General features: G+C 39.4%; 3 protein-coding genes across 3 annotated transcripts; 2 read left to right on the top strand and 1 right to left on the bottom strand.

The window, feature by feature from the left end:
- Positions 1-319: 319 nt before the first annotated feature.
- Positions 320-3833, top strand: LOC141904577 (uncharacterized). The gene is made up of 3 exons (XM_074793189.1): positions 320-583; positions 775-851; positions 943-3833. Exons 1-3 carry the CDS (start codon positions 533-535, stop codon positions 3443-3445), a joined length of 2631 nt encoding a protein of 876 aa, XP_074649290.1. The 5' UTR covers positions 320-532; the 3' UTR covers positions 3446-3833.
- Positions 3834-4409: 576 nt separating this feature from the next.
- LOC141904046 (uncharacterized) lies at positions 4410-6445 on the top strand. The gene is made up of 2 exons (XM_074792498.1): positions 4410-5043; positions 5285-6445. The coding sequence occupies exon 2, from the start codon at positions 5299-5301 to the stop codon at positions 6010-6012; it is 714 nt and encodes a 237-aa protein (XP_074648599.1). The 5' UTR covers positions 4410-5043; positions 5285-5298; the 3' UTR covers positions 6013-6445.
- A 1315-nt stretch (positions 6446-7760) lies between these two features.
- LOC141904017 (intraflagellar transport protein 140 homolog) lies at positions 7761-21337 on the bottom strand. The gene is made up of 29 exons (XM_074792457.1): positions 21235-21337; positions 20805-20961; positions 20112-20333; positions 19575-19705; positions 19094-19242; positions 18839-19014; positions 18075-18273; positions 17840-17982; positions 17285-17377; positions 17002-17191; positions 16816-16907; positions 16405-16532; positions 16075-16192; positions 15820-15965; positions 15233-15437; positions 14711-14842; positions 13724-13944; positions 13162-13342; positions 12996-13079; positions 12622-12728; positions 12444-12539; positions 12117-12249; positions 11858-12001; positions 11308-11619; positions 10817-11020; positions 10497-10709; positions 9932-10098; positions 9698-9839; positions 7761-8989 (listed from the first exon to the last, which is right to left on the bottom strand). The coding sequence occupies exons 2-29, from the start codon at positions 20946-20948 to the stop codon at positions 8759-8761; spliced, it is 4503 nt and encodes a 1500-aa protein (XP_074648558.1). The 5' UTR covers positions 20949-20961; positions 21235-21337; the 3' UTR covers positions 7761-8758.
- Between the last annotated feature and the right edge of the window lie 24 nt (positions 21338-21361).

Raw genomic sequence — 21361 nt, 5'->3', positions numbered from 1 at the left:
ATATAATGAAACCTCTTCGGGAAAAATATTTCTGCCGTGAGTTGTCATTATTTTCGTCATTCATTAATCCTTCTTACACAAATTCTAATCAATGTTCATTACAAATTTGCATATGAACATGTGAGTAATAGTGAAATTTCTTAGAATCTCCTATTCGTTTTACGGTGGGAAACCCCTGCTTTTGTTGTTCTGAAACTATGCAGCCAAGCCCGTTGTACTACACAGCGCTCTGTACTTTTATTACAACAGCTTGAAATAAATCATTGACGAGTTGATTATTTCAGCAAAATGCAGCAGTCAGACCTACACTACAGTACTGCGCTGCAGATAAAAGCAACTGAACGTTGTTTGCGTCAAAAAGCTTGTACTTAATCTCCACGTACATGGTCGGGTAAAACGCAGTTTTCATGGCCTTGTCGGGGAAGCGAGTCAATCTTATTTTGGCGTGTTTACGCGAGGCATTCAGAGAACGATGAGTACTGGTTTCCTGGAATATCTTTAACAGGACATTAGCGAAACAGCCTACAGAGTTATGCGGTTTTTCGTAAACAAAGAGACGAGTTCCAGCACACACACCACACGAGTGAGTCTTCGATAAAAACGTTCTCAAACATTACGGTATTCTAATCATTGTCAACGATAACGACGACCTAAATATAACGTCATTTATAAAAATGGAAGTTCTATAGATAGTGTCGTCGTGAAAAACCACGACACATTAACAGCTGTGTCTGAATAGACGGGTTTTCCGAATATCTATGTATATATATATAGGATGACCTACGATATGTGATAACCATTATTTGCATCGACCGATTACAACTAGCGTCAACACTCGTACATGATAATATGTAAGTAATATTTGTATTTTATGTGTATTTTATTAGATTTCGGGTGTCGCCAAAAGGCTTTATATCCTCTGCGGTTTTCTTCTATTTACAGGTTGCGTGTGCTCGTGGTCTTGCTGTTGATCTGCTGCCATGTAGACGCATTGATCGCTAAGTTAGCCGAGTCAATCACTCGAGTCAAAGACACCGCAAAAATCAACTCGATAGATCAATGTTACGAGGACGTAGTCAAGAATGAATCCTGTTCTTTGACTGCGTTGAATATGAGCGCCATTCGGAGTGAAATAGCAGGGTATCGCAGTTCGGGCGTTCAACTGATCAATTTCTATCTATCCGGGGTCGAATTGAACGTATCGTCGTCCGAGAACGACACCACTTTCAATCCTTACTGGTGGATGTGGGTGTCTGCAAAGGGCACGTTCATTCTCGACATGCCTATCGACTACGATATCCTATCCGTAGGGCTGTTGACTTTGAAGGTCGAAGACATCGATTTCAAGTTGGAGAGCAAGCCGAAAGGCTGTTTGCAAAAATTGAATCATAAATGTAGATACGCTTTGATCCACAAAGTGTTGGATTATGCTTTAGAAATCGGTAAATCTCCGACCGGATCGTTCGGGGACTATATTTGCCGAACTGCATACACACATCGGTCGTTCATCACCAAGAAGCTCGTAGGAGTCGGACCCGATTGCTGCATGCGCGATATATATCCGTACAGAAATAATAAAATATGCACGAAAACATGGGACAAGAAGCACGGCGTAATTCGTGTAATTCTGTTTGTATTGGGGTTAGTTCTACCGTTAGTGGTGCTGTACATGATGTGCGTATCCCCTGATGTTCGGCCTCATAAAATATCGAAAGGCATCGTGTCGTATTTGACAAATCGTTTACAACAAATCGACCATTTCTACGTGAAGGGAGATGGATCTCTCGCCGGACATACTGTACTCGTCGATCAGAATGACTTATTGCCATACACGACGGCCGCTTCGATGTGGACATTCTCTGACTTTCATTTCCCGATTAGACCTTCCAAAATCGGGTTCACGGCGGTATTCATGTCGCAGTACGTAGCTCTCGGATGGTGGCTGTACAAGTATTCAAACGCGCCTCATTACATGAATTATTTGGACACGCACGAAAAAATCGCGTTTAATTTGAGAAACGTTCCCGTGTCGTGGCTGATCACGAACAAGGAGTTTTGGCCGTTCGTCATCAGCTTGATTCTGGTCTCGCTTTCGTTTTTTAACGTGTTGCTCGTGATGTTTTGGTGGTTAACCGAGTTGAGCTGCGTCCGAAGAGCGCTTCTGAATACATTAATCAAAGTATTCATAAAACCTTGGAGTGAGTGTCAGGATAATAACTCCAAGGCCAAACGTAGATCGAAGAAATGGGTTTACATGATGCCGAACTTGGAAAGCGCGGTACACCGATTATTGATATTCGTCATTATCGCTGTAGGCTGCGGTAGTTATCTAGTCATTTATAGTCTATTCCATATGGTTATGTACATTCTGACCGGTACTGTATTAAACATACAAATAATCACCCCCTGGTTGACCGGAGTTTCGCTGGCCATTTATTACGTTTACAAAATGTTCGCCAACATTCGTAGTACTTACACAGAAATCCAACGCACCGTCTTCCAGGAATGTCTATCCGGTGAACTGCCCGTCTACAAGGCCAGAGTGGTCACTACTTCGTGTGTTCATACGCACAATGTTGAAAAGATGACAATTCGTGATCCCGACGGGATACTGGTTCACTATGAGAATACTCGAGCTGATAAAGCGATCGTTTTCTATAACGATTCGCACGTTCCTATGATTCAGAGTCGTCTGTTTTTTCATATCTGTCGGGAGTTGAGTCCGTTTGCGCCGAATTTTCGCCGGGCGTTGGTCAGTCTGTTCGCGACGCTTCTGTTCATGTTTCTGATCATTTTTACGATGACCGTTTTCAACAGGGAAGGGCAAAGCGAAATTTCGATGGTCGTCACGTCCGTCGTGACGTTATTGGCGGCGCTGTTGCCGCAATTCGGTGAAATGTTCGCTAACGAACAAGTGAACGAGCTAAAGAAAGAATTCAAACGGTACAGAGTTACTCGCAAAATCAAAGCTTTTCGACCGTACGTGATGAACGCCGTCAAATCTATAACCTGTTCCCCGTGGAACACAAACAGCGCCTGTCAATCTTTTATCGATGGCGGCGGAACTCCGTTGGAAGAGATTTCGATAACGAAGATAAAAGGCGAATTTCAAGCCCCGACTTACAGCGAGTTTCTGCCCGATTCGAAACTCGACAGTTTCGACTCGTTCGAACTCGATAAGAAAGAATTTCGCCGGCAAACGTCCGGGCGGAGTCTGAGATCGGTCGATTCGGCGGATATCCAACTAGCGCCCCTAAAAGAAGTTGAAAACGAACGGTACACGTCTAACGAAAGCGTAGCCGGACGAAACCACACGAGGTCGCCGGCCAAGAGACAATATTCAAATCTGAGCGGCTTCGGTAAAAGTTTTGACCTTGAATACATAGATGAATCGGGCAGTCAGTCAAAAGAAATAGCGCCTCTGATAGACAAAGAAAACGTATAGATTTGAGTAGTTTTATTTTTACTATACGGGATGCAATTTTCTACTGCTAATTATACTTCATGGCTTTTAAGTCACTCAAAAAAATCCATGACGAAACAATTCGATTTTACTATTGCGGAACTCTGATTGCGCTCAGATAATCTAATACCGCTTGCGAGCAACTTCCGTCCATTGCTTTCTTCGCTTCAGGGACTTTGATTTAACTTTTGTTTAAATTCTGCTCACAAACGCAAAGTATTCAACCGGTTTCTGCCAGTAAAATATCATATTTCTAACAATCAGTTTCACACGTAGGCGTATACTCTATTTTTATTATATCTATGCATATGTGTTTGTTTTTGTATATTATGTTGTTCTGTGCGAAATAAATTTTGCGATTTTGTGTCTGTGTGTATATATTTCGATATTCTCTTATAAATCGTGTCAGTTGGTCAGTTCAGATAAAAGGATGAACACCGAAAGTGCATTCTTATCAAAGATTCCAGATTTGTATACGAATAAGGTCGCACATTGTCGTATTTGGTAGTTAAGTACACCGCAAGACACCGCACTACAGTACAACTAGCTTCCGTTTCAAGTCAAATAATGCATCGTTTCAGCCTATACCACCATTCACACACATACATGACTATATATAGACGACTGATTTAGCATAAATTGATATAAGACACATCGATCAGTGTTCAAACAAAAAAGGACGGGTTTTGATAAATGAGAAATGCGACCTTCGTCACGTGATCTACCCGAACAGGCCAGACGATAGTTGTGTATCGTTGCGCAAATGACAGAAAACGAATAGAAAAAACAGTGCAATTTATTCATAATTCATACAGTGTTGATTTTTTTAGCGTGTAGCACTAATTGGATTAAAGATTTATTCGTGGCCCATAGATTTAGAGGAATGACTCATTCACTCGGCTAATATACAAAACAGTTCATTCGTGAGCTAGACTGTAAACGAATAATTCACGAATTCGGCCTTTAAAGGCGATTCAGTACTGCTATGAATAGCGCGAATAATACTGAACTAGTTATGGCCATGGTAGGCAAGGAAGTAAACATAAGGAAAGTAATTGGATTGAAAGCATTTTGGAAATGAGAGTTTTTCACACCGATATTTCTGAATGAGTTGGTACGTTGTGCGTTAACGAAGCACTTAAAAGCACTAGATTTCATTTTTGGATTTGACAGCTGATACGAATGTGACAGCGTTTCGTTGTGTCGTGTGTGGAAAGCGAAATATTGGAAATATTCTAAATTGAAGAAACGCGAGTTGTCGCTGCAGCAATGTGTACTGCTATCACTACTGGCAACTACCATCGTGATCATCGTCACCACCAGTGAACATTAAACCAGAACCAGCGTATAGTAGTTACGCCTATTAACTATACTGAGATGTGGAGATAAACGATTTTCGATGAGGGATTAAGATGGATTTCGAAGTCAGTGCGCAATAAAACAAAACACCGTGAAAATCGATTGAGCGAAGCGGATGAGCAATTAACACATTGAAAGGCGACAGTGCACGTTGTTGGACGTTGTCCGCTGATTATCACGAATGAACAGGAATTAGAACATTGTGCTATAAATGCAGATAGGTGGGTATATCTGTATATTATAGCCTACAGTATTAGGCCTACATACGATGTTCTCATTAGTCATTTCTGGTACATACGAGAGATTTTGTAAGATCGCTTTTTGTGATACCCTTAGATAAGTAAGATTAGGGTGGCTTTATGTGTTGTAACAATTTTACTTTTTTGGTGTCATTGTACTGCGCATATTGATTTCAACGCTACGTAAAACGTTATGTAATGTATAAAATGTTGATATTTTTAGGAAATTGAAGAAACATGGCGGTGTCGTTCGATGCCAATACGTCGAACAGGCCAGCTTCAACAGTGGCTCATCAGGATTGGGCTCAGGGATTCTTAAGGCGGACAAGTTCGGTTGATACTGTATACGATCCTTCATACTGTTCGTGTTGTAAATGTTGCACGAACTGGCAGCAAGAAATATGGCTTTTCATTCTGGGGATTTGTAGTTTTCTCGGAGGACTTATCCTCGTTATTGTGGCGTATGTTTATAAAGTAAACGACGTGTATATAATCGGTGGACTCGGAGTCGCATCAGGTGTCGGGTTCCTCATCGGATGCATAGTGATCGCGGCCCGACACGCTAATCGTCTCAGTAAAATAGACGTTCAACCTCGTTTAAATCAGGAGAAATCTAACACGGAACTTGCTTCAGTCAGGGTGAATGAGGTGAAACTACAATCGGTCGCTCAAACTATTGAATTATACTCGAGATCATCTCAAAATGATGGAATGCAACCTGCGTCCGATGGCCAGAGCAGTAGTCCGGTGAAAGTAGCTCAACCTGCCGAGGTTATGGAAACACCAAGCAAAAGACAATTGACGCAGAACTCGACAAACCCTTCGCCAGCCAGAAAGGCTACGATCACGCAGGATATATCCAAAAGTGACCCGAACTTTAATAACAATTTACCAAAAACAGCCCAGGATAGGGTGATAGTGCCAAATCAAGCAACTTATGATTCTCCGTAGAGCTTTCGGGCGATGTATCCCTATGCGATGCACATTCACTAGCTGGGGTCGGTCCAGGGAAACTGTAGGTGGACCGTATTTTTTGCAATCGAAAACTTACTTCGGAATTGCTCAGACTGTTTAGAAAATAGCTGTGGATCAGATCCCTTGTAAGTTTGCACTCTTTTATACGTGGCTCCTTACTATGAGCTTTTAATAATTGATTCTGACAGTAATTCAACCCTCAATTATTCAATACAAAGTGTCTCTACTTTTAATATCCATTTTATCACATTTTTTCACATATCGAGTAGTCATATTTTACCAAAACAAAATATTACGAACACTTATAAACCGTGATACCTTTTCCATGACAACTCAAACCAAGTGTTTTTGTTGGTTAGTTTTTAGTCTATTTTTCCCATGCTTGTATGTTGTTTTTGTAAAACGTTTATAAAACCATAGTTTTTCTATAATGACAATAAAATCTTAAGATTTGTACGATATTTCAAATACTCGTTGTTTCTCCAAAAACGGGACTTAAAAACTGGTTTGCGATTTTTATGTCGAACAAAATCTGGCAATCAACAGGCTGCCCTTACGATTACGATTACGATTTTATTTACACTCCAACCATTTCCATGGTATATGGAGGAAAACTATTACACATGTATATACAAATATTTACAAAACAACACTGAAGTGATTAAAATTTAGAGAATGAAAACGTAACAAAATATATATATACATCAACTATTTACAATACTATATATACTATTGGAGGGATCTATATACATCTAATTAATCGGTCTTTATGAATTTAGCTAATTTGACCGTTGGGTTTTTCAGAATATCAAGGGTATTCAAATTCAAATAGTTTTTGCGGGGTTCGTTAAGTAAGGTACAGTCAAACAGAAAATGGGATTCGTCACCTAAAGTATTACAAATGGGGCGTATTCTATCAGCTCTGTCTAAATGAAGAATTGAAAATTTGTTCACAGGTAAAATATAGGACCCGACCCTAAATTCAAATAAACTAGTTCCTAAGTCGTCACCAAGTTCTATTATATACTTCTCTAACCTAATATCATTTTTATATTGCCTAAAGTTAGTGTATATCGGATTAGTATTTATGGCAGATACGGAGTCTTGAAGGTGCTGGTCACGGAGTATCTGTTTTATTCGTTTTGAAAAAGATTTACTGTTAGTCATGAATTGCTGCGTCAAATGCAGGACAAACCACAGTCATCAAAGGTTTTCTTTATATATGATAACCAAAGGCTCTTAAATTTATCCCTTAAAAATAAATTGAAAGATATTAAGCACCGTGAGGTGCTGCTGCAGTAGTCATCGTTAGCGGGATTCTTATACACTAACACAAAGCGACTGTGGCAATCAACGTACATCAGTTGCCACAGTCACTTCGGATTAGTGTGTAAAATTCCCGCTAACGATGTGCATAGCGGCAGCACCTCACGGTGCACAGAGGCAGCACGTTGATCGCTGGACTTCGCTGCAATTAACTTAATAGTAATTAATTCCCAACTGTCTTCTAAGATACGAACATTTGGCAGCAAATAAGCGACGACACAATGAAATTTGAAAAGGTCGATGCTTTCCCTTAAAGTCCTCGGTCCAGATGATAAACGATGTTCAGAACAAAACGATGTTCAGAACAAGTTTTTTGTTTGATTTTGTCTCAAATGAGAAAACATTCGACTCGACTCGACAGAATCGGACAAATATCAAGAAAACCAATTACCGTATCATTTAAATTTACTGTATGTATATATTTTATCCTCAAAATCTATTTTTCGCAACTCAATTGCGCTCTAATCTTGTCCAAAATATCTTTAGATTCAACATATACCATGTACAGAAATGTAGACAACCGAATCTAATACATTATAAAGTGTTTATTTCGTTTATGACAAATCAATGAAACATTTCTAAAATTCCCCATTGGTTTTGAACATATACAATGTATCATTCTACTAACAATAAACTAATGATGGACGGAAAAATATCATTAACTGATACTGTTTAGATCTGCGTCAAATATCTGTGACCTACTTAGATTACATTGAACAGCAAATTAATTAACTCATTCATTAATCATCATTAATGAGATTCGTTCTGCATCTGGACGGATTTTTCGTTGTTCGAAGTGGCAAAATTTCAATTTCAAAAGGCAAGTAATTATTGAATGAAAGGCAAGTAAAAGACCAAATATTTAAACGGGACGGTTTAGATTGTATCTCTACAAATATAATTTCTCGCTGTTGACTTTTTACATAAGTTCCAGGCATGGATTTTAACCTGATGCGGTGTACCTGGCTTACTAGAACCGGTAGTCTCAGAGTGACAATAGAGATCTTACAGCCACTTAACCACGCCATATTTGCTGGAAAATACTGTAAGTGATTCAAAAGACAGACCTGCAAATCTCCGGATTATCTCCAGTCTCCAAGAGGGGGCAAGTTTTATAGAGATGGTTTTCGACAGGTCTTTAGTTTGAGCCCGACTTTGGAACCAAACAAGTTGGCAAACAACCATGACGTCATGCGCAAGAACTCTACACCAGCATAGGTTTGATTCCACGCAACTGAGGATGCCTTTTCAAGACAATTCGTGGGACTCTTCTAACATGAAATCATCAGAACTTACATTTAAACAAGCTAAGTAGTAATCAATACTACATATATATATATACATGTAAACTGTAAATAAACATTAAAAAAGTTTTCCACTTATGTCAACAAATTTCTCAATAATCTCCATTAATCATTTCATCGACCTCCTCCTCCACCTCTTCACCGTCCTCATCATCGACGCCGTGTATTACTTGGACACCGTTGATTTTATCTTTAGCCGCGTATTGTCTATCTAAAGGCAGGTCTAAAGCTCCGTAAATAGCTTCGATCGTTTGCGAGTTGATGTAATACGACAGGTTGACTTTAGGAATTCGAGCGCGCATATCCTCAATGCACTGATAAGCCTGAAAATACATAGAATATTTCAATATCAGATCGGTACTGGAATCCTGCCTCAGCAGGGAACCTGATAGCTGCAACACGAACTGCCTGATTAGGACTGCTCCTAAGCATCCTCCCTCACCAGAGGCGTTTTTACGAGCATCCGATTTTTGCGATCGATTTCGTGAACGATTTGCTCCGATCGTACGATCGAATCGAATGTTCGTAAAAATGACGATGGATTTGGCTAATCACATGACATAAATATGGCGACGTTGAGGAAAAAAATGTATGGTTTTGAACTACCCGGTGCCGCCATCTTGGAAATCAAATCGCCAAATCGCTCGCCAAGCGAGTTGGTCGATTTCCAAAAATCGATCGGAAAATCGTGTTCGTAAAAACGCCGATCGTGAAATCGATCGCAAAAATCGGTGCTCGTAAATGCGTTCCTACGATCGATCGCAAAAATCGGATGCTCGTAAAAACGCCTCAGAGAACCTGATAGCCACAACACAAACTGCCTGATGAGGACTGCTCCCAAGCAGCCTCCCTCGGTAAGGAACCAGATAGCTGCAACACAAACTGCCTGATAAGGACTGCTCCCAAGAGGCCTCCCTCGGTAGGGATTTGAATAAGATGGCATTGTGAGACTCAGCCACGAAACGAACCCCTACCTGATCAGAACTGCTCTTTAAGGTCCTAATTTTTAAGGGGCCTAAAAATAAACCTACCATTTTCCACTTATCGCGACTTGCGTAATGTTCAATGATGAATCCATACACGTCACCCATTCGTACGGACGTGTCCAGATCGGTTTCTTCCAGTAAAATCTGACAATGTTTGATCGCTTCATCCGGATCAGATTCATATATTCTACAACACACATTTCCATGATTAGTTCAAAATGAAAGGTTGAACGATCTTCATAAAACGAGCTCGAATCGTAAAATGCGAATCATTCTTACCTTCGAGCCTGCACAAACTTTTTGATAAGATCCATTCTTGCTTTTAGTTGTGTAAGTTTCTCCTCTTGCTGAGACTGATTCTTCATTTTCGCTTTCGTAATGCATTTGTACGCTTCACCCAACGCTCCTAGCGCTTTATCATAGTTTTGGTATTCATCGATTTCGACCTACAAACAATAAATATATTATTATCACTTGTAGATTGTCGATTATTTGTTGTAGCGCAGGGCTGCCAACTTATGTTAAGTACTATCAGTAACGAGTAGAATTTTTTTTCGGGAACATTTCATCGAAATATGAAAGGAAATGTTCAAATTAATCTGAATATAATGTATATTGTGTCGATATTTTTTGTAACAATTTATTTTGCAAATAAATTCATTCATTTGCAAACAAATAAATTCATTCAATCAGTAATCAATGGGTGGGTAAGACCCTCAGTAGCATCTTTCATACTTCAATACGTATCAAACAAATGAAATCATTATTTCTCGGGACAAAATAGTAACGAAAATCAGTAGCAGTTGACGGCTCTGAGACAGACGTCAAATCATCGAACACGAACCTGAGCGCAAGCGTCATAGAATAACGCCAAACTCTCCATAGCTCTACCCTTCGTGTAGAAACTAATGATATTTTTCATGATTTCCGGATCTTTCCTCCAATCTAATGACTGTAAATAGTTCGCCGCCATCACGTAGATTTCTTTCTGTCGAGAAACGCCGGCGAAAAAGATGATTTTCTCCGTATCTCCCGATTTCAGCAGGGCCTTCATCGCCTGTTTATGAAAACGATACGTGATTAAAAACATAGGGACTTAAGTTTTGACTCTATTGAGTCAGAGTCTAATGTTAAGTCGCGAAGTAAACTAAATTCATAATTTGCCTTTAATTTATTTCCAGCCTGCGTATACTTCTTCGTCGCTAAGTGATATTGTCTTTGTTGCATGCAGACGTCCGCTATGGCTTCCAACAATCGATGTCGTTCCTCGTTCGGCATGTCTGACTCTTTCGGCACCGTTAGTTTTTCGACCAAATTCTCATCAATTGGAACGTTCTGTTCATTACACAACTGTAACGCTTCCCAGTACTACCGAAACAAAGGTCACGATTAGATCAAACAGAAATATTTACCTAAAATGAACTATTATGACAAATAATATGAAATCTCACAAGGAGATAGAATAGCAGTTCCAGAATTTTTGGGCTAGTATTAAATCAATTCAAAGTTTTGAGTATATGCTTATAGTCATGTTGACCATTAGAACATAGGCTATATTTTGGAAGAGTTTTTCATTTCTATTGTAAGATGTTACATGATCCCCACGACACGGACAAAGCATTTTATCAAAGGTAATAATGCGATAAATTGCTTGCCTGTTTGCCTGCAGCCAGTAAATCTACAGCCCTGTCAAACTGGGAATTCTCCATGAAGAAGTTAGCACATCGCTGCAACAGCTGTGGATCTGCCGAGCCGTCGAGGCTTTCAGAAATATGCTGCAAAGCTCCGAATTGGCGACTGCGAAACGCGAGATCCAACGCTTTATGTAGATTACCGGCCTTGTGATAAAGCATCACTGCTTTATCTAAACTAATTTGCTTCTGTTCGTAATAATGCGCAGCCTCGATCATATCAGCCGGTTTACCCAGTAACGCTAGATTCATCATCTGATCTTCAAATCCATGCTCCTAAAAAAAAGAAGCCTTTATAATCTGAAATTTGCTCATTGTACATGGGACTATATTGTTATAATTCTCCATCCCGTCACGTCAGGTACACAGTACTTTAGCCACAACGTGAAGTGCCAAATTGTCTGTTGTATGATAGCTGAATGGAATAAATAATCCGGGTAAGATCAAATATGATTTCTGATTGGCTAATAATGACATCATCTAAGCTGCCCGGCAAGAGATGGGTGAAACTCACTTTACACAAACGTATAGCGTTTCCGTAAGCTTGCGCGCGAGTAAAGAAATGTATCGATTCTTTGATTCGATCCTGATTCTCGTATTGTCGTGCGAGGTGGTAACTAGCTGCGGCGTCTCCCGTATCGTTACATATCTCAGCTGCCTGAAGAAGATAATCATAAAAAAATGCCCGATCGATAAGTGTTGTTTTGAATGAGTGCATCTGCATTATTCTTGGATAGTGAGAAAACCTGTTTCTTAGAATCAAGTACAATTACCTTTTCAAGATTTCCGCAGTAACAGTAAACACGGACTAGAGACAAATAATCTTGAGCTGCTTCGTAAAACTGTAAAGCTGTTTCCATCTCACCGGTACTCTCCATGTACTGAGCCCACCATTTACGCAATTCTCTACAAAACACCAAATACAAGAGGTCCTCTTACTGGGGGAAAGCGAAGTAGAGATTACAAATTTTGGATCCAAGGAAAAAATGTTTGTTATGACTGATGTTCTTTGCCGAGAGGGGTCCATAATGGGAGGTTCAACTGAAATATTTCTTTAAAGTTATTTCTGCCAAATGACCTCGGTTTTTATATATACATACTTGTCTTTCGTTTTCATAATGTAACCCTCCAATACTTGAGGATCGTCGAATAACATGCGTGGAACTTCGAAACGATGCGTGTCCGCCTTCTCGAAACTATCGAAAATAACCACGATATCATCAGTACCGGCGATGAAATTCATTTTTGAAATTCCTCCGGGTATCAGGATTCACTTACTTGGGAATAGCAGTATTAATATCGCCCTTAGACTCTAAATGTTTACCATAATTATAGTAAGTTGTTCGTAAGTGAACCCGGTCGAACCTTTCTGCCGTTTCCAAAGCCTAAAAACACAAAACGTTCGAACGTTATTAGGCACCGATTTCATCAGAAAACTACTGATCGCATCAGTCTAATAAAACACTCTAATCCATGTCAACTGTGGATAAATGAAAAAGTCACACAATATAATAGTATGAGATAAAATTCATCTAAATGAAACCCCAACATATCAGCTGTTGAAAAACAGCCATCATCAGGTGGATTATCGCATGAAATTCTAGTGTGGGAATGTGTATTTATCCACCGCTATGTTCGTCGCGTTGTCTTACTTTACTCCAAAGTCCGGTTGATTGATAGAAGTCGTTCAGAAGATCGTATCTTTTACAATTCTTTAAAAGCCTCTCGGCGTCTTCCTACAAGTAGAACGCGAACGATTTATTCGAGCAAGACGCAAAGAAATTTGCAAAAAAAAAAAAACATTATCGATGAACTTACCTGTAATCCTAGATGTAAAGCCAAGACGGCCACTTGGGCGTCCAATTCCGGTTCCTTTTCCTCGGCTTCTCGAAGAGCCTTCGCCGCACGCGCGTTTCCCATATTCCCCAGACAAACCCTCGCGACGTCGAGACGACGACTTTTCACGCACATTTTCGCCATATTCTCCCAAACCGATTCACTAGCGATAAACAAAAAGCCATGCATTGATTTGGTCGATTCTAAAAATTGATCCCTAACAAGACGTACAGGCCGATTCAAAACCGACTAATCAGCAATAGTGTGAAACCATAACCACGGTGGCCGTTTCATTTGACCTGCTTTTTTTCTGACTATTCCCCGAGATAAATACGTTTCGAGTCAATTAATACGGTCAAATATGTAAGACATAGATGGAAACTGCTTCATTTTACACACGATCTAGTGATCCCAACCAATTTCCCTGATATTTAGCTTATCCGCGACCATTCTGATTTCCAGGTAAATGGCTACCGGTACCCTGATAACACACTAGGCTGAACAATGATCCCTCGATTTTCATTTCCTTCAAATTCGCAATTACCTTTTGATTAGTTTTATAGCCTTGAATGCCTCGTCCATGTTACCAATCGTCAGGTAATAGCTGAAATTCATCATCGCGTCTCTCGTATTTTTATCGGTGTTTTCCAGTCCGACGTAATCTCGCATCGTGCGCCGCGCGATCATCTTAGAGAACGTCGGTATCATACTGGTCGTAACCGGTCTCATATTGTCGTTTTCATTCTCTTCTTCGATCGTCTCAGTCTGATGAAAATATAATACGATAATAGTACGATAACCGCACTCAAACGTGGTGAACGGATTATGAGATAAAAACCCACTATGTACAATTAAAAGAATTTAAAAATCGAGTTTATTTCTGAAATGTAAAATACACGACGTTTCGATCTCACACTAGAGATCATCGTCAGGTGTGACATATGACTTAGTTAGACGAGAAGATACACAATATCCCTGTATGATGGTAACGAGAGAAATCCCACAATAACGAAGCCAAGGTTGAATTCTATATCAGAATGATTATATTTGAGGAGCGACGTTTCGGCTAACAACTGTTAGCCATCATCAAGCGACAGTTGCCTGATGATGGCAAACAGTTGTTAGCCGAAACGTCGCTCCTCAAATACAATCATTCCGATATAGAATTTTTCAATCTTGGCTTCATTATTGTTGGATTTCTCTCGAGATATGACTTACTTACTCTCTCACTATTTTACTCAATAAACCTGTTCTCCCTGTATATATATACCCTCTGTATCTGTACTCTCTATATCTCACACCTGACGTGTGAGTTCGAAATGTCATATATTTTACATTTTAGAAATAAATTCGCGATCTTAAAATTCGTTTAATTGTACATAGTGGGTTTTTATCTGACAATACGATAGCTTGGTCAAAATTAAGTTCACTTTCAATTACGATTTCATCGAGATTTTTAGCCTCCGATATCAGAAATAAGGTTACTTCAGTTCGTAATCTGTTTTTTTTTTCTCTCATTAAATGAACGAACCTTTTTTACGAAGTAGTAATACGGCACGTCGAGCCCGATTATGGCCTGAAACGAGGGATTACGCGCATAGCTATCCTGCATCAGAATTCCGTTCTCCGGCGTCGAAAACAACGATACGACCATAACTTCAACCTGAAATACGACAAACAAGGAAAATGCCGAATTTTCTTCCAGATTCGGTTATGATACCGTAAAAATAGTGTTCTCCACAACAGGTTTGTTTTAGAGGGGCTACCACCCCTCACATCCACCCCTCTGAAAATCAAACATCCCCTATAATATATCCCCAGCCCCTACCAGAGTGGATGTCAACATTCTATCAATGCTAACAATTGCTTTAAAATATATCGAGCTTATGTGAAAAATATAATATTACACCAAAATTTAGCTTAACTTTTTCATATTTTCTGGAGGATTGAAAGCCTTGCCACGATGTCATGTACTTAATGAATGCAGCCCATTTAAATTCCAGCATGAGGAGAACACACTGGAGGAAACAAAGTCGTTTCGAATTGAACTCACCTCATCTTCTATATTAACCGATTTGCTGCCCAACAGCGACGGATGTTTAGCGAGAGTTTTGTTGTTATCTTTCGTCGATTTTTCCGACGACGGCGGTTTCGCGATTAATTGCGCTTCACAAACCAACAGCTTCGGCTCTTCGAGATCCCAGAAATGCGAGATCGGATATCGACCCGCGATATCTTTCGCCGCTTGGTTTTTACCTCTGAATCGAATAAATAAATACATTATTCCGACATCAGATCATCTACAGATTTAGCGCACAAAATCTGCGATCACACTGGCCTGTGCCAGACTATAGACCGGACCAACCATTCACACTGGTGCCTAATGGTTCCGTACCATGGGTCAAATTGGGCCTGACCAAAAACATCAGACCAGGCCCCTGCCAAATTTTAGCACAGATTGAATTATTGCGTGTGAATGTTAACTTGTTCCGGAAGTGACTCACCTCACTTGCCACAGCATCATCTGATAGCATTCAGTAATGAGTGAGTTAATACGTGTCAACACGCTCTCTAATAGAGCACAAGCTAAATTTGATCTATTACTTTTTCTCTCCCCTCTCTTTCCCTTTCAAATCTTACCTTTCTTCGGCTGTTGTGTATTCATTGTCAGCGTCGAGACTGTCGAAATCATCTTGTTCACCGCGACCCGACTCGAAGTTAAAGAACTGAATCGTATCGAGTTCCACGTCCCAAACATACATCTTATTTTCGGGTGTCAAATCCGGCTACGAAATCAAACGTTAAATGGTTTTATTCTACAGAGAGAGATACATAGGGATGAATATTTCGTTTAACTTCGTTTTCGTTTAATTTCGTTTAACTTAAAATACTCACCAGTTGAGCTAGTATACTGACACGGGTTCCGTTCGAATTACATTTCACTGAAGTTATATGTCCGAAACTAGGAATAAGATCGTGCAGATACTTTGTGCTCGAAACCTGTTTTGCCTCTCTATAAAGAAGATATGAAGAAATAGACACAGATACATAGACTCAATACAATTTCAATTGTCACTATGTCAACTATCCACTGGGTACCTTTAACCAACTTTTGAGTAACTGACCCCTTAAAAAATTATCCTCAAATTCTACTCAGTATCGGTGGTGCAAACCGATAATTTTACTAGTTCAAACTTTAAGATCTGATCCAGGTGGATTATTTACCTGCGTGAGAGGTCAAATAGTTTCACATATCCGTTACTAGTGCCGATGACGAGGTAAGAACCGCACGTATTAACATGGGTCGGTTCACCCTCTATATCGGTGAAGTTTAATAACTGTTTCACAGTACCCTAGAAAATGCAATTTAATAACAACAGGTTATCAGGAACGTAACAAGATTGATTATAATAAAGAATTTCCAACAGATTTAGATTCTCTTGTTGACATAAGACAAGAATTGCTGAACACTAAATTCAAATGCACAGGGTCCAGTGCCTTAATTCTAAGTACAGCCAATGGATCCTTCATAACCATATAGTGCGCTTAAAATATATCCAAATATTACATTGTATGTATGGAGTATGACTACTACTATACTATACTATACGAAGCTGAAATCAGCGTCTGACTTACCTGCGGAGTTCGAACTTGAACTTTTCCCGGTTCGAGCGTGTAGACATTTTGCTCATACATGCACAGAATCATTGATTCACAAGCGAACGACCCTGAGATGAGAAACAAAACATCTAGATTAAACGAAAGATGCTCTAAAAAGCAAGATAATTCTTTTCTTTGAATATTTTAACGCCCAATACATACCTGTTTCTTTAATCGTCAGCCGGTCGCTGGAATATTCATAGACGATCGCCTTCTTTCCGTTCCAAACGACCAAATGGTCTTTTGTCGTAAACGTTCCTTTCACTTGAATGTCGGTTTTTAGATCGTGATAATTACCCGTCGAGAATATATTCACCGATATATTGGACGGCCCCGTTTGAACTAACGCGATCTACATTTGTAATAAAACGCGACGATCTTAGAATGCGTACATTCGGTTACATTTTCAGAACTTTCTTTATTAGAAGTTAGAGGAAATACAGACCTGATCGTTGTAATGATAATTCATCACTTGTTCGCATAAAACGAACACATCATCGGTAACATTCACGACTAACAAATCCGGTTTCGGGCCCCACTTGAAAAAACAAAAACATTCGTCTGCATTTTGAAAGCAATATACCAGATATCATATACAGTCAAACACAGTTAAGTTGCCCCCATTTAATAGTCAAGACTTAAGTAACGATAAGGGTGGCCACTTTTCCGCTTTTTATAAATTACCCGAGTTTTCCCCTGATTTTCCATGTGATGACATAAAATTCTCCGAGTGAATCAGAGAAATCTCTAGGTTAAAAACGTTACAATTCAATCATTTTTCATTTTCATGCTCTCTGGTAGAAACATACAGTCAATAGCATCCGAATTCCATCCAGGTTTTTGGTAAAATTTGCCAAATTCCCTGAGTTGCCCCTGATTTTTCTGATTCCCTGAGTTTTCTAGGTTATCCAGGTCAATGGCCGACCTGAATGATACGACTTATCTGGGGTGGATATTTAACTGAGTTTGTTCGTAGACAGTTATCCGGTTATAAACGTACCTTAACCTGTGAGATTCTGCCCGCGATACAAGCAGATGGCTGCAACTTCCATTTATCGGCCAGTTCTTCGTGGTTCGGATGTTTAGACGGACTGAATTTCCACATTACCAGTTGACCGTTAGAAAGTCCAACAGTTATCATTTCTGAATATAGGAAAACAGAGTTACCGAAGTCAGAAAACTGATTACCAGTGCATTGCTCATATGGATGTTCGGTTTAGAATTGTATTGCTAACCTTTGATTTTTGAATATGTAATTGATGTAATGTAAATGCTTCGATCGACTTTCGTAATTTCCGGGTCAATATGCAGCACAAAGTTCTCTTCATTGTTTAAATCCCACATACGAACGAGTGCCTCACCAGAGACTGTAGCTAAGATACCCTTACCAGCCCACACAAAATCTGCATCTTGTGGTTTACCACTGAGCTTTACCTGCAACATTACCAATGTATTGAATGTATCAGTATCACACAGTCTTGTCTTAGATTTAAGACCGTTTAACCCTTTCAGTGCTGACTAGTTAATACCCTATAGTGCTAGAGATAATTTGAAAATCTTTAAAAATTCCACCCTAGTGTATTGAATAACGGGAATACCACTATAGTGCATCTACACCGTGGCGCGGTGTATCGTTAGGTACTAGTATTTCACTATGTCTGACAAGTGCTGCCATTTTTCAAGAGAGATAATTACTAATTACATCAATACACCGCAGTGTGGTGTACTAGCAAAATCCATCACTGATTTATACACCCCACTGCGGTGTAGATGCACTGAAAGGGTTAAAATAACTAAGTTCTATAGCCCACCAAAAAACTTAAGACCAGTCACTGCTCATTTGGTTCTATAGCCAAGCTAATATCTTATGATCAGTCTAAGCTTATTTTAGTTCAATAGGTACGGTATCTAACAACTTAAGACCAAAGTCTTAAGATTTTAGATTACTTTTCCTCCGTGCATCCAGCTAATAACCCGAACTCGCAAAATATACGTTTACCTTGATTATTTCTTTGGCCTCACCGTCAGGTAAAATGCTGTGCTGATAACAAAGAAGCGACTCGGTAATCGTGACCAGTACATTGCGCTCCTGATAGAATAAGAATTTACCGACCGATTCTTCGACCGTTAAAATCTGCGTACATTTGCCGACCTCCGACAAATAAAACACGTTTCCTACGAGAAAGACACGAAAATAAATCAATTCGCCAGGAAAGATTTCACGAAAAAAATACGTAGCTCAAAGTCTGTTTACCTCTGTCAGTAGCGATGAAAAATGAAAGGCCCTCGACCGGAGTGAGTAGCGATGATATCTTCGAGTTCGTTTGGCCTTTTTTCCAACTAAACAAATCGAGCGCAGATTCGTCACCGCTAGCAGCAGCTTTAGCTAACTGAGCCAGTTCACTGTAATATGAAAATACAATTTTTTACTCTAATGCTCCAATGCTAACGTTTTTTACTCTAATGCTAACTTTTTTCTTTTATTTATAGAAATCCAATTCTTTCATTTTTTCTTGACAGTATTCATTTCTGGCTCAGTGGGTTGGCAGAAGGTTTGCATGACATTTTTTTTTCAAGAAGGAAAGTTTTGCCTCTAGTCTGAAAATGGTGCAAGAAATCGGCGTCTAGAGGCTAAAAAGTAAAATTCATTTGATCGTTTCTGTGTTTTTGTGTATTCACAAAACCACTTACACCTCTCCGAAGTGATGAATGAAATGATGATATGTCAAACATACCTTCTGCGGTCTTCCTGTGAAGCTGGTCTCAGTATTGCGTACGTTACGGCTTCGGTGAGGTTGTGTTGACAAAGAGGAATGTGTTGAATTTTACCGCGCGAATCAGCTTTACTCACAGCGACGTGTCCGTTCTAATATAGAATAATATCAACCATTATTTACAGGATTTCCAAAATGAATTTCGCTCTCAATTCGTGCCGAATTCAGTGGCGAGAACAGTGAATAGTGGAATTTCCACATCTTTTGTGACTTTTCCCCCGACTATTCCCTGACATACACTCTCTTTTCCCTGACTTCTGCTACTAATCCAATCAATTAACCAGGCCAAATACATATGACAAAGGCTAGACAGCTAATTTTTGATTTTACGAGCAATCTCAACAAATTTCCTTGACTTTTCCCTGATTTTCGGCATTTTTTTTTTACAAAATTCTCCAGACTTTTCTTTAAAGAAACGCAAATTCTCTCTGACTTTTCGCCGACTTCCAGGTAAGTGGCCACCCAGTTTACATAAACCCTCACCACTGACTAACTTACAGAATCACAAGACAGTAAACGTGTGCCGTTTGACGACCACACTAAAGCGCGAACCATCGTTCGATGTAAATTCTGCACCAAATGCGGCTCGCGTTCCTGATCGTTCCATATCGTGATTTCTCCGCTGTCCCAACCAACGGCGAGTATCTTCTTCGTAGGATGCCACGTTAAACACGTCGGTGGACATTGTCTCTCAATCGTCGCGTTCGGTAAATGTTCGCCCTGCCAAAATAAAAATGAAGGTTATTGCAGTCAGAAAGAACTCTGGAATTCTCACGTCCTTACAATTTGCTTACACGTTTTTTTCACAACAAAATACCAACAACTTTTTTTCAATTTTTCCTATAATTTTTTCCAAAGTTTTGAGATTCTTTCATCTCAAGGTACAATAACGTATCGGTGACTCTTCAAAAGTCTGAACAGATTGAATTTCTAAAACTTTAACACAGCTCGTGTATATTATGAGCTCTACGGAATCATGACATAAAGAGGATAAAATGACAAACACTTCTCAAATATTTCACACATTTCTATGATTTTTGCACATTGTGTTCATATCTATCTGACTCTAGTTACCTAATCATTGGTGGTAAGCTTTTATAATCCGATGGGCTTGAAAATATCCGATTGTGAAACTAACTGATCTGACCCCAGGTTTACGACAATGTTGAATTCGAGGATGAACAATCTTACCTCATCTAAATACAGATTTATAGTACCCCCGGACGCTGCGCTGTATGACGCAACAGCTAGAATAGATTGTGTACTGTGCCATTCCGTATATACGTGATTTCCTAAAACGTTCGATTCTAGTTTCCGATCAAAATAGACAGCCATTATATCATAATATCTACAAAATAGACAGCCATTATATCATAATATCTACAAAATAGACAGCCATTATAATATAATATCTACAAAATAGACGTCCAAAAGTTTTCTTAAATCGAATGATGAACAAAAAATCGAATAATTTAGCTGGTTATCAACAATTAACGAATAAAGTTTAATTGAATTTGAACAGAATTAGGCTGAATTTTCTATTTTCAAACCGATTTATGACGTATTTAATTGTTGTAAACGTCGATTTTAGGGTTGAAATATACTGTGAGAATAATTTTACCAGTATTTGTGGACGGTAGACGAGTGTCAGCGGCGAAAACGTACACAAATTACACGAATAAATTCAGTCAAATGAAAATATGCAGTTGCTATCTGTCAACATTGTACGCTTTCAAACTTTCTGATGA

Source organism: Tubulanus polymorphus, chromosome 4 (genome assembly GCF_964204645.1).
Source record: "Tubulanus polymorphus chromosome 4, tnTubPoly1.2, whole genome shotgun sequence".
NCBI classification, from domain to species: Eukaryota; Metazoa; Nemertea; class Palaeonemertea; order Tubulaniformes; family Tubulanidae; genus Tubulanus; species Tubulanus polymorphus.
Note: the sequence above shows the minus strand (reverse complement) of the source record. Positions and strands in the feature narration are given on the sequence as shown.

What these genes read in the sequence shown, in the direction of transcription:
- LOC141904046 (XM_074792498.1), top strand. Translation starts at nt 5,299, where the DNA reads ATGGCGGTGTCGTTCGATGCCAATACGTCGAACAGGCCAGCTTCAACA.
- LOC141904017 (XM_074792457.1), bottom strand. Translation starts at nt 20,948, where the DNA reads ATGGCTGTCTATTTTGATCGGAAACTAGAATCGAACGTTTTAGGAAAT. An exon ending in ATTATCATTACAACGATCAG is followed by an intron (nt 17,192 to 17,284) that starts GTCTGTATTTCC and finishes TTACAAATGTAG; the next exon opens with ATCGCGTTAGTTCAAACGGG. An exon ending in AGGCTGGAAATAAATTAAAG is followed by an intron (nt 10,710 to 10,816) that starts GCAAATTATGAA and finishes TTTCATAAACAG; the next exon opens with GCGATGAAGGCCCTGCTGAA.
- LOC141904577 (XM_074793189.1), top strand. Translation starts at nt 533, where the DNA reads ATGCGGTTTTTCGTAAACAAAGAGACGAGTTCCAGCACACACACCACA. An exon ending in CCAGCACACACACCACACGA is followed by an intron (nt 584 to 774) that starts GTGAGTCTTCGA and finishes ATATATATATAG; the next exon opens with GATGACCTACGATATGTGAT. An exon ending in ACACTCGTACATGATAATAT is followed by an intron (nt 852 to 942) that starts GTAAGTAATATT and finishes TTCTATTTACAG; the next exon opens with GTTGCGTGTGCTCGTGGTCT.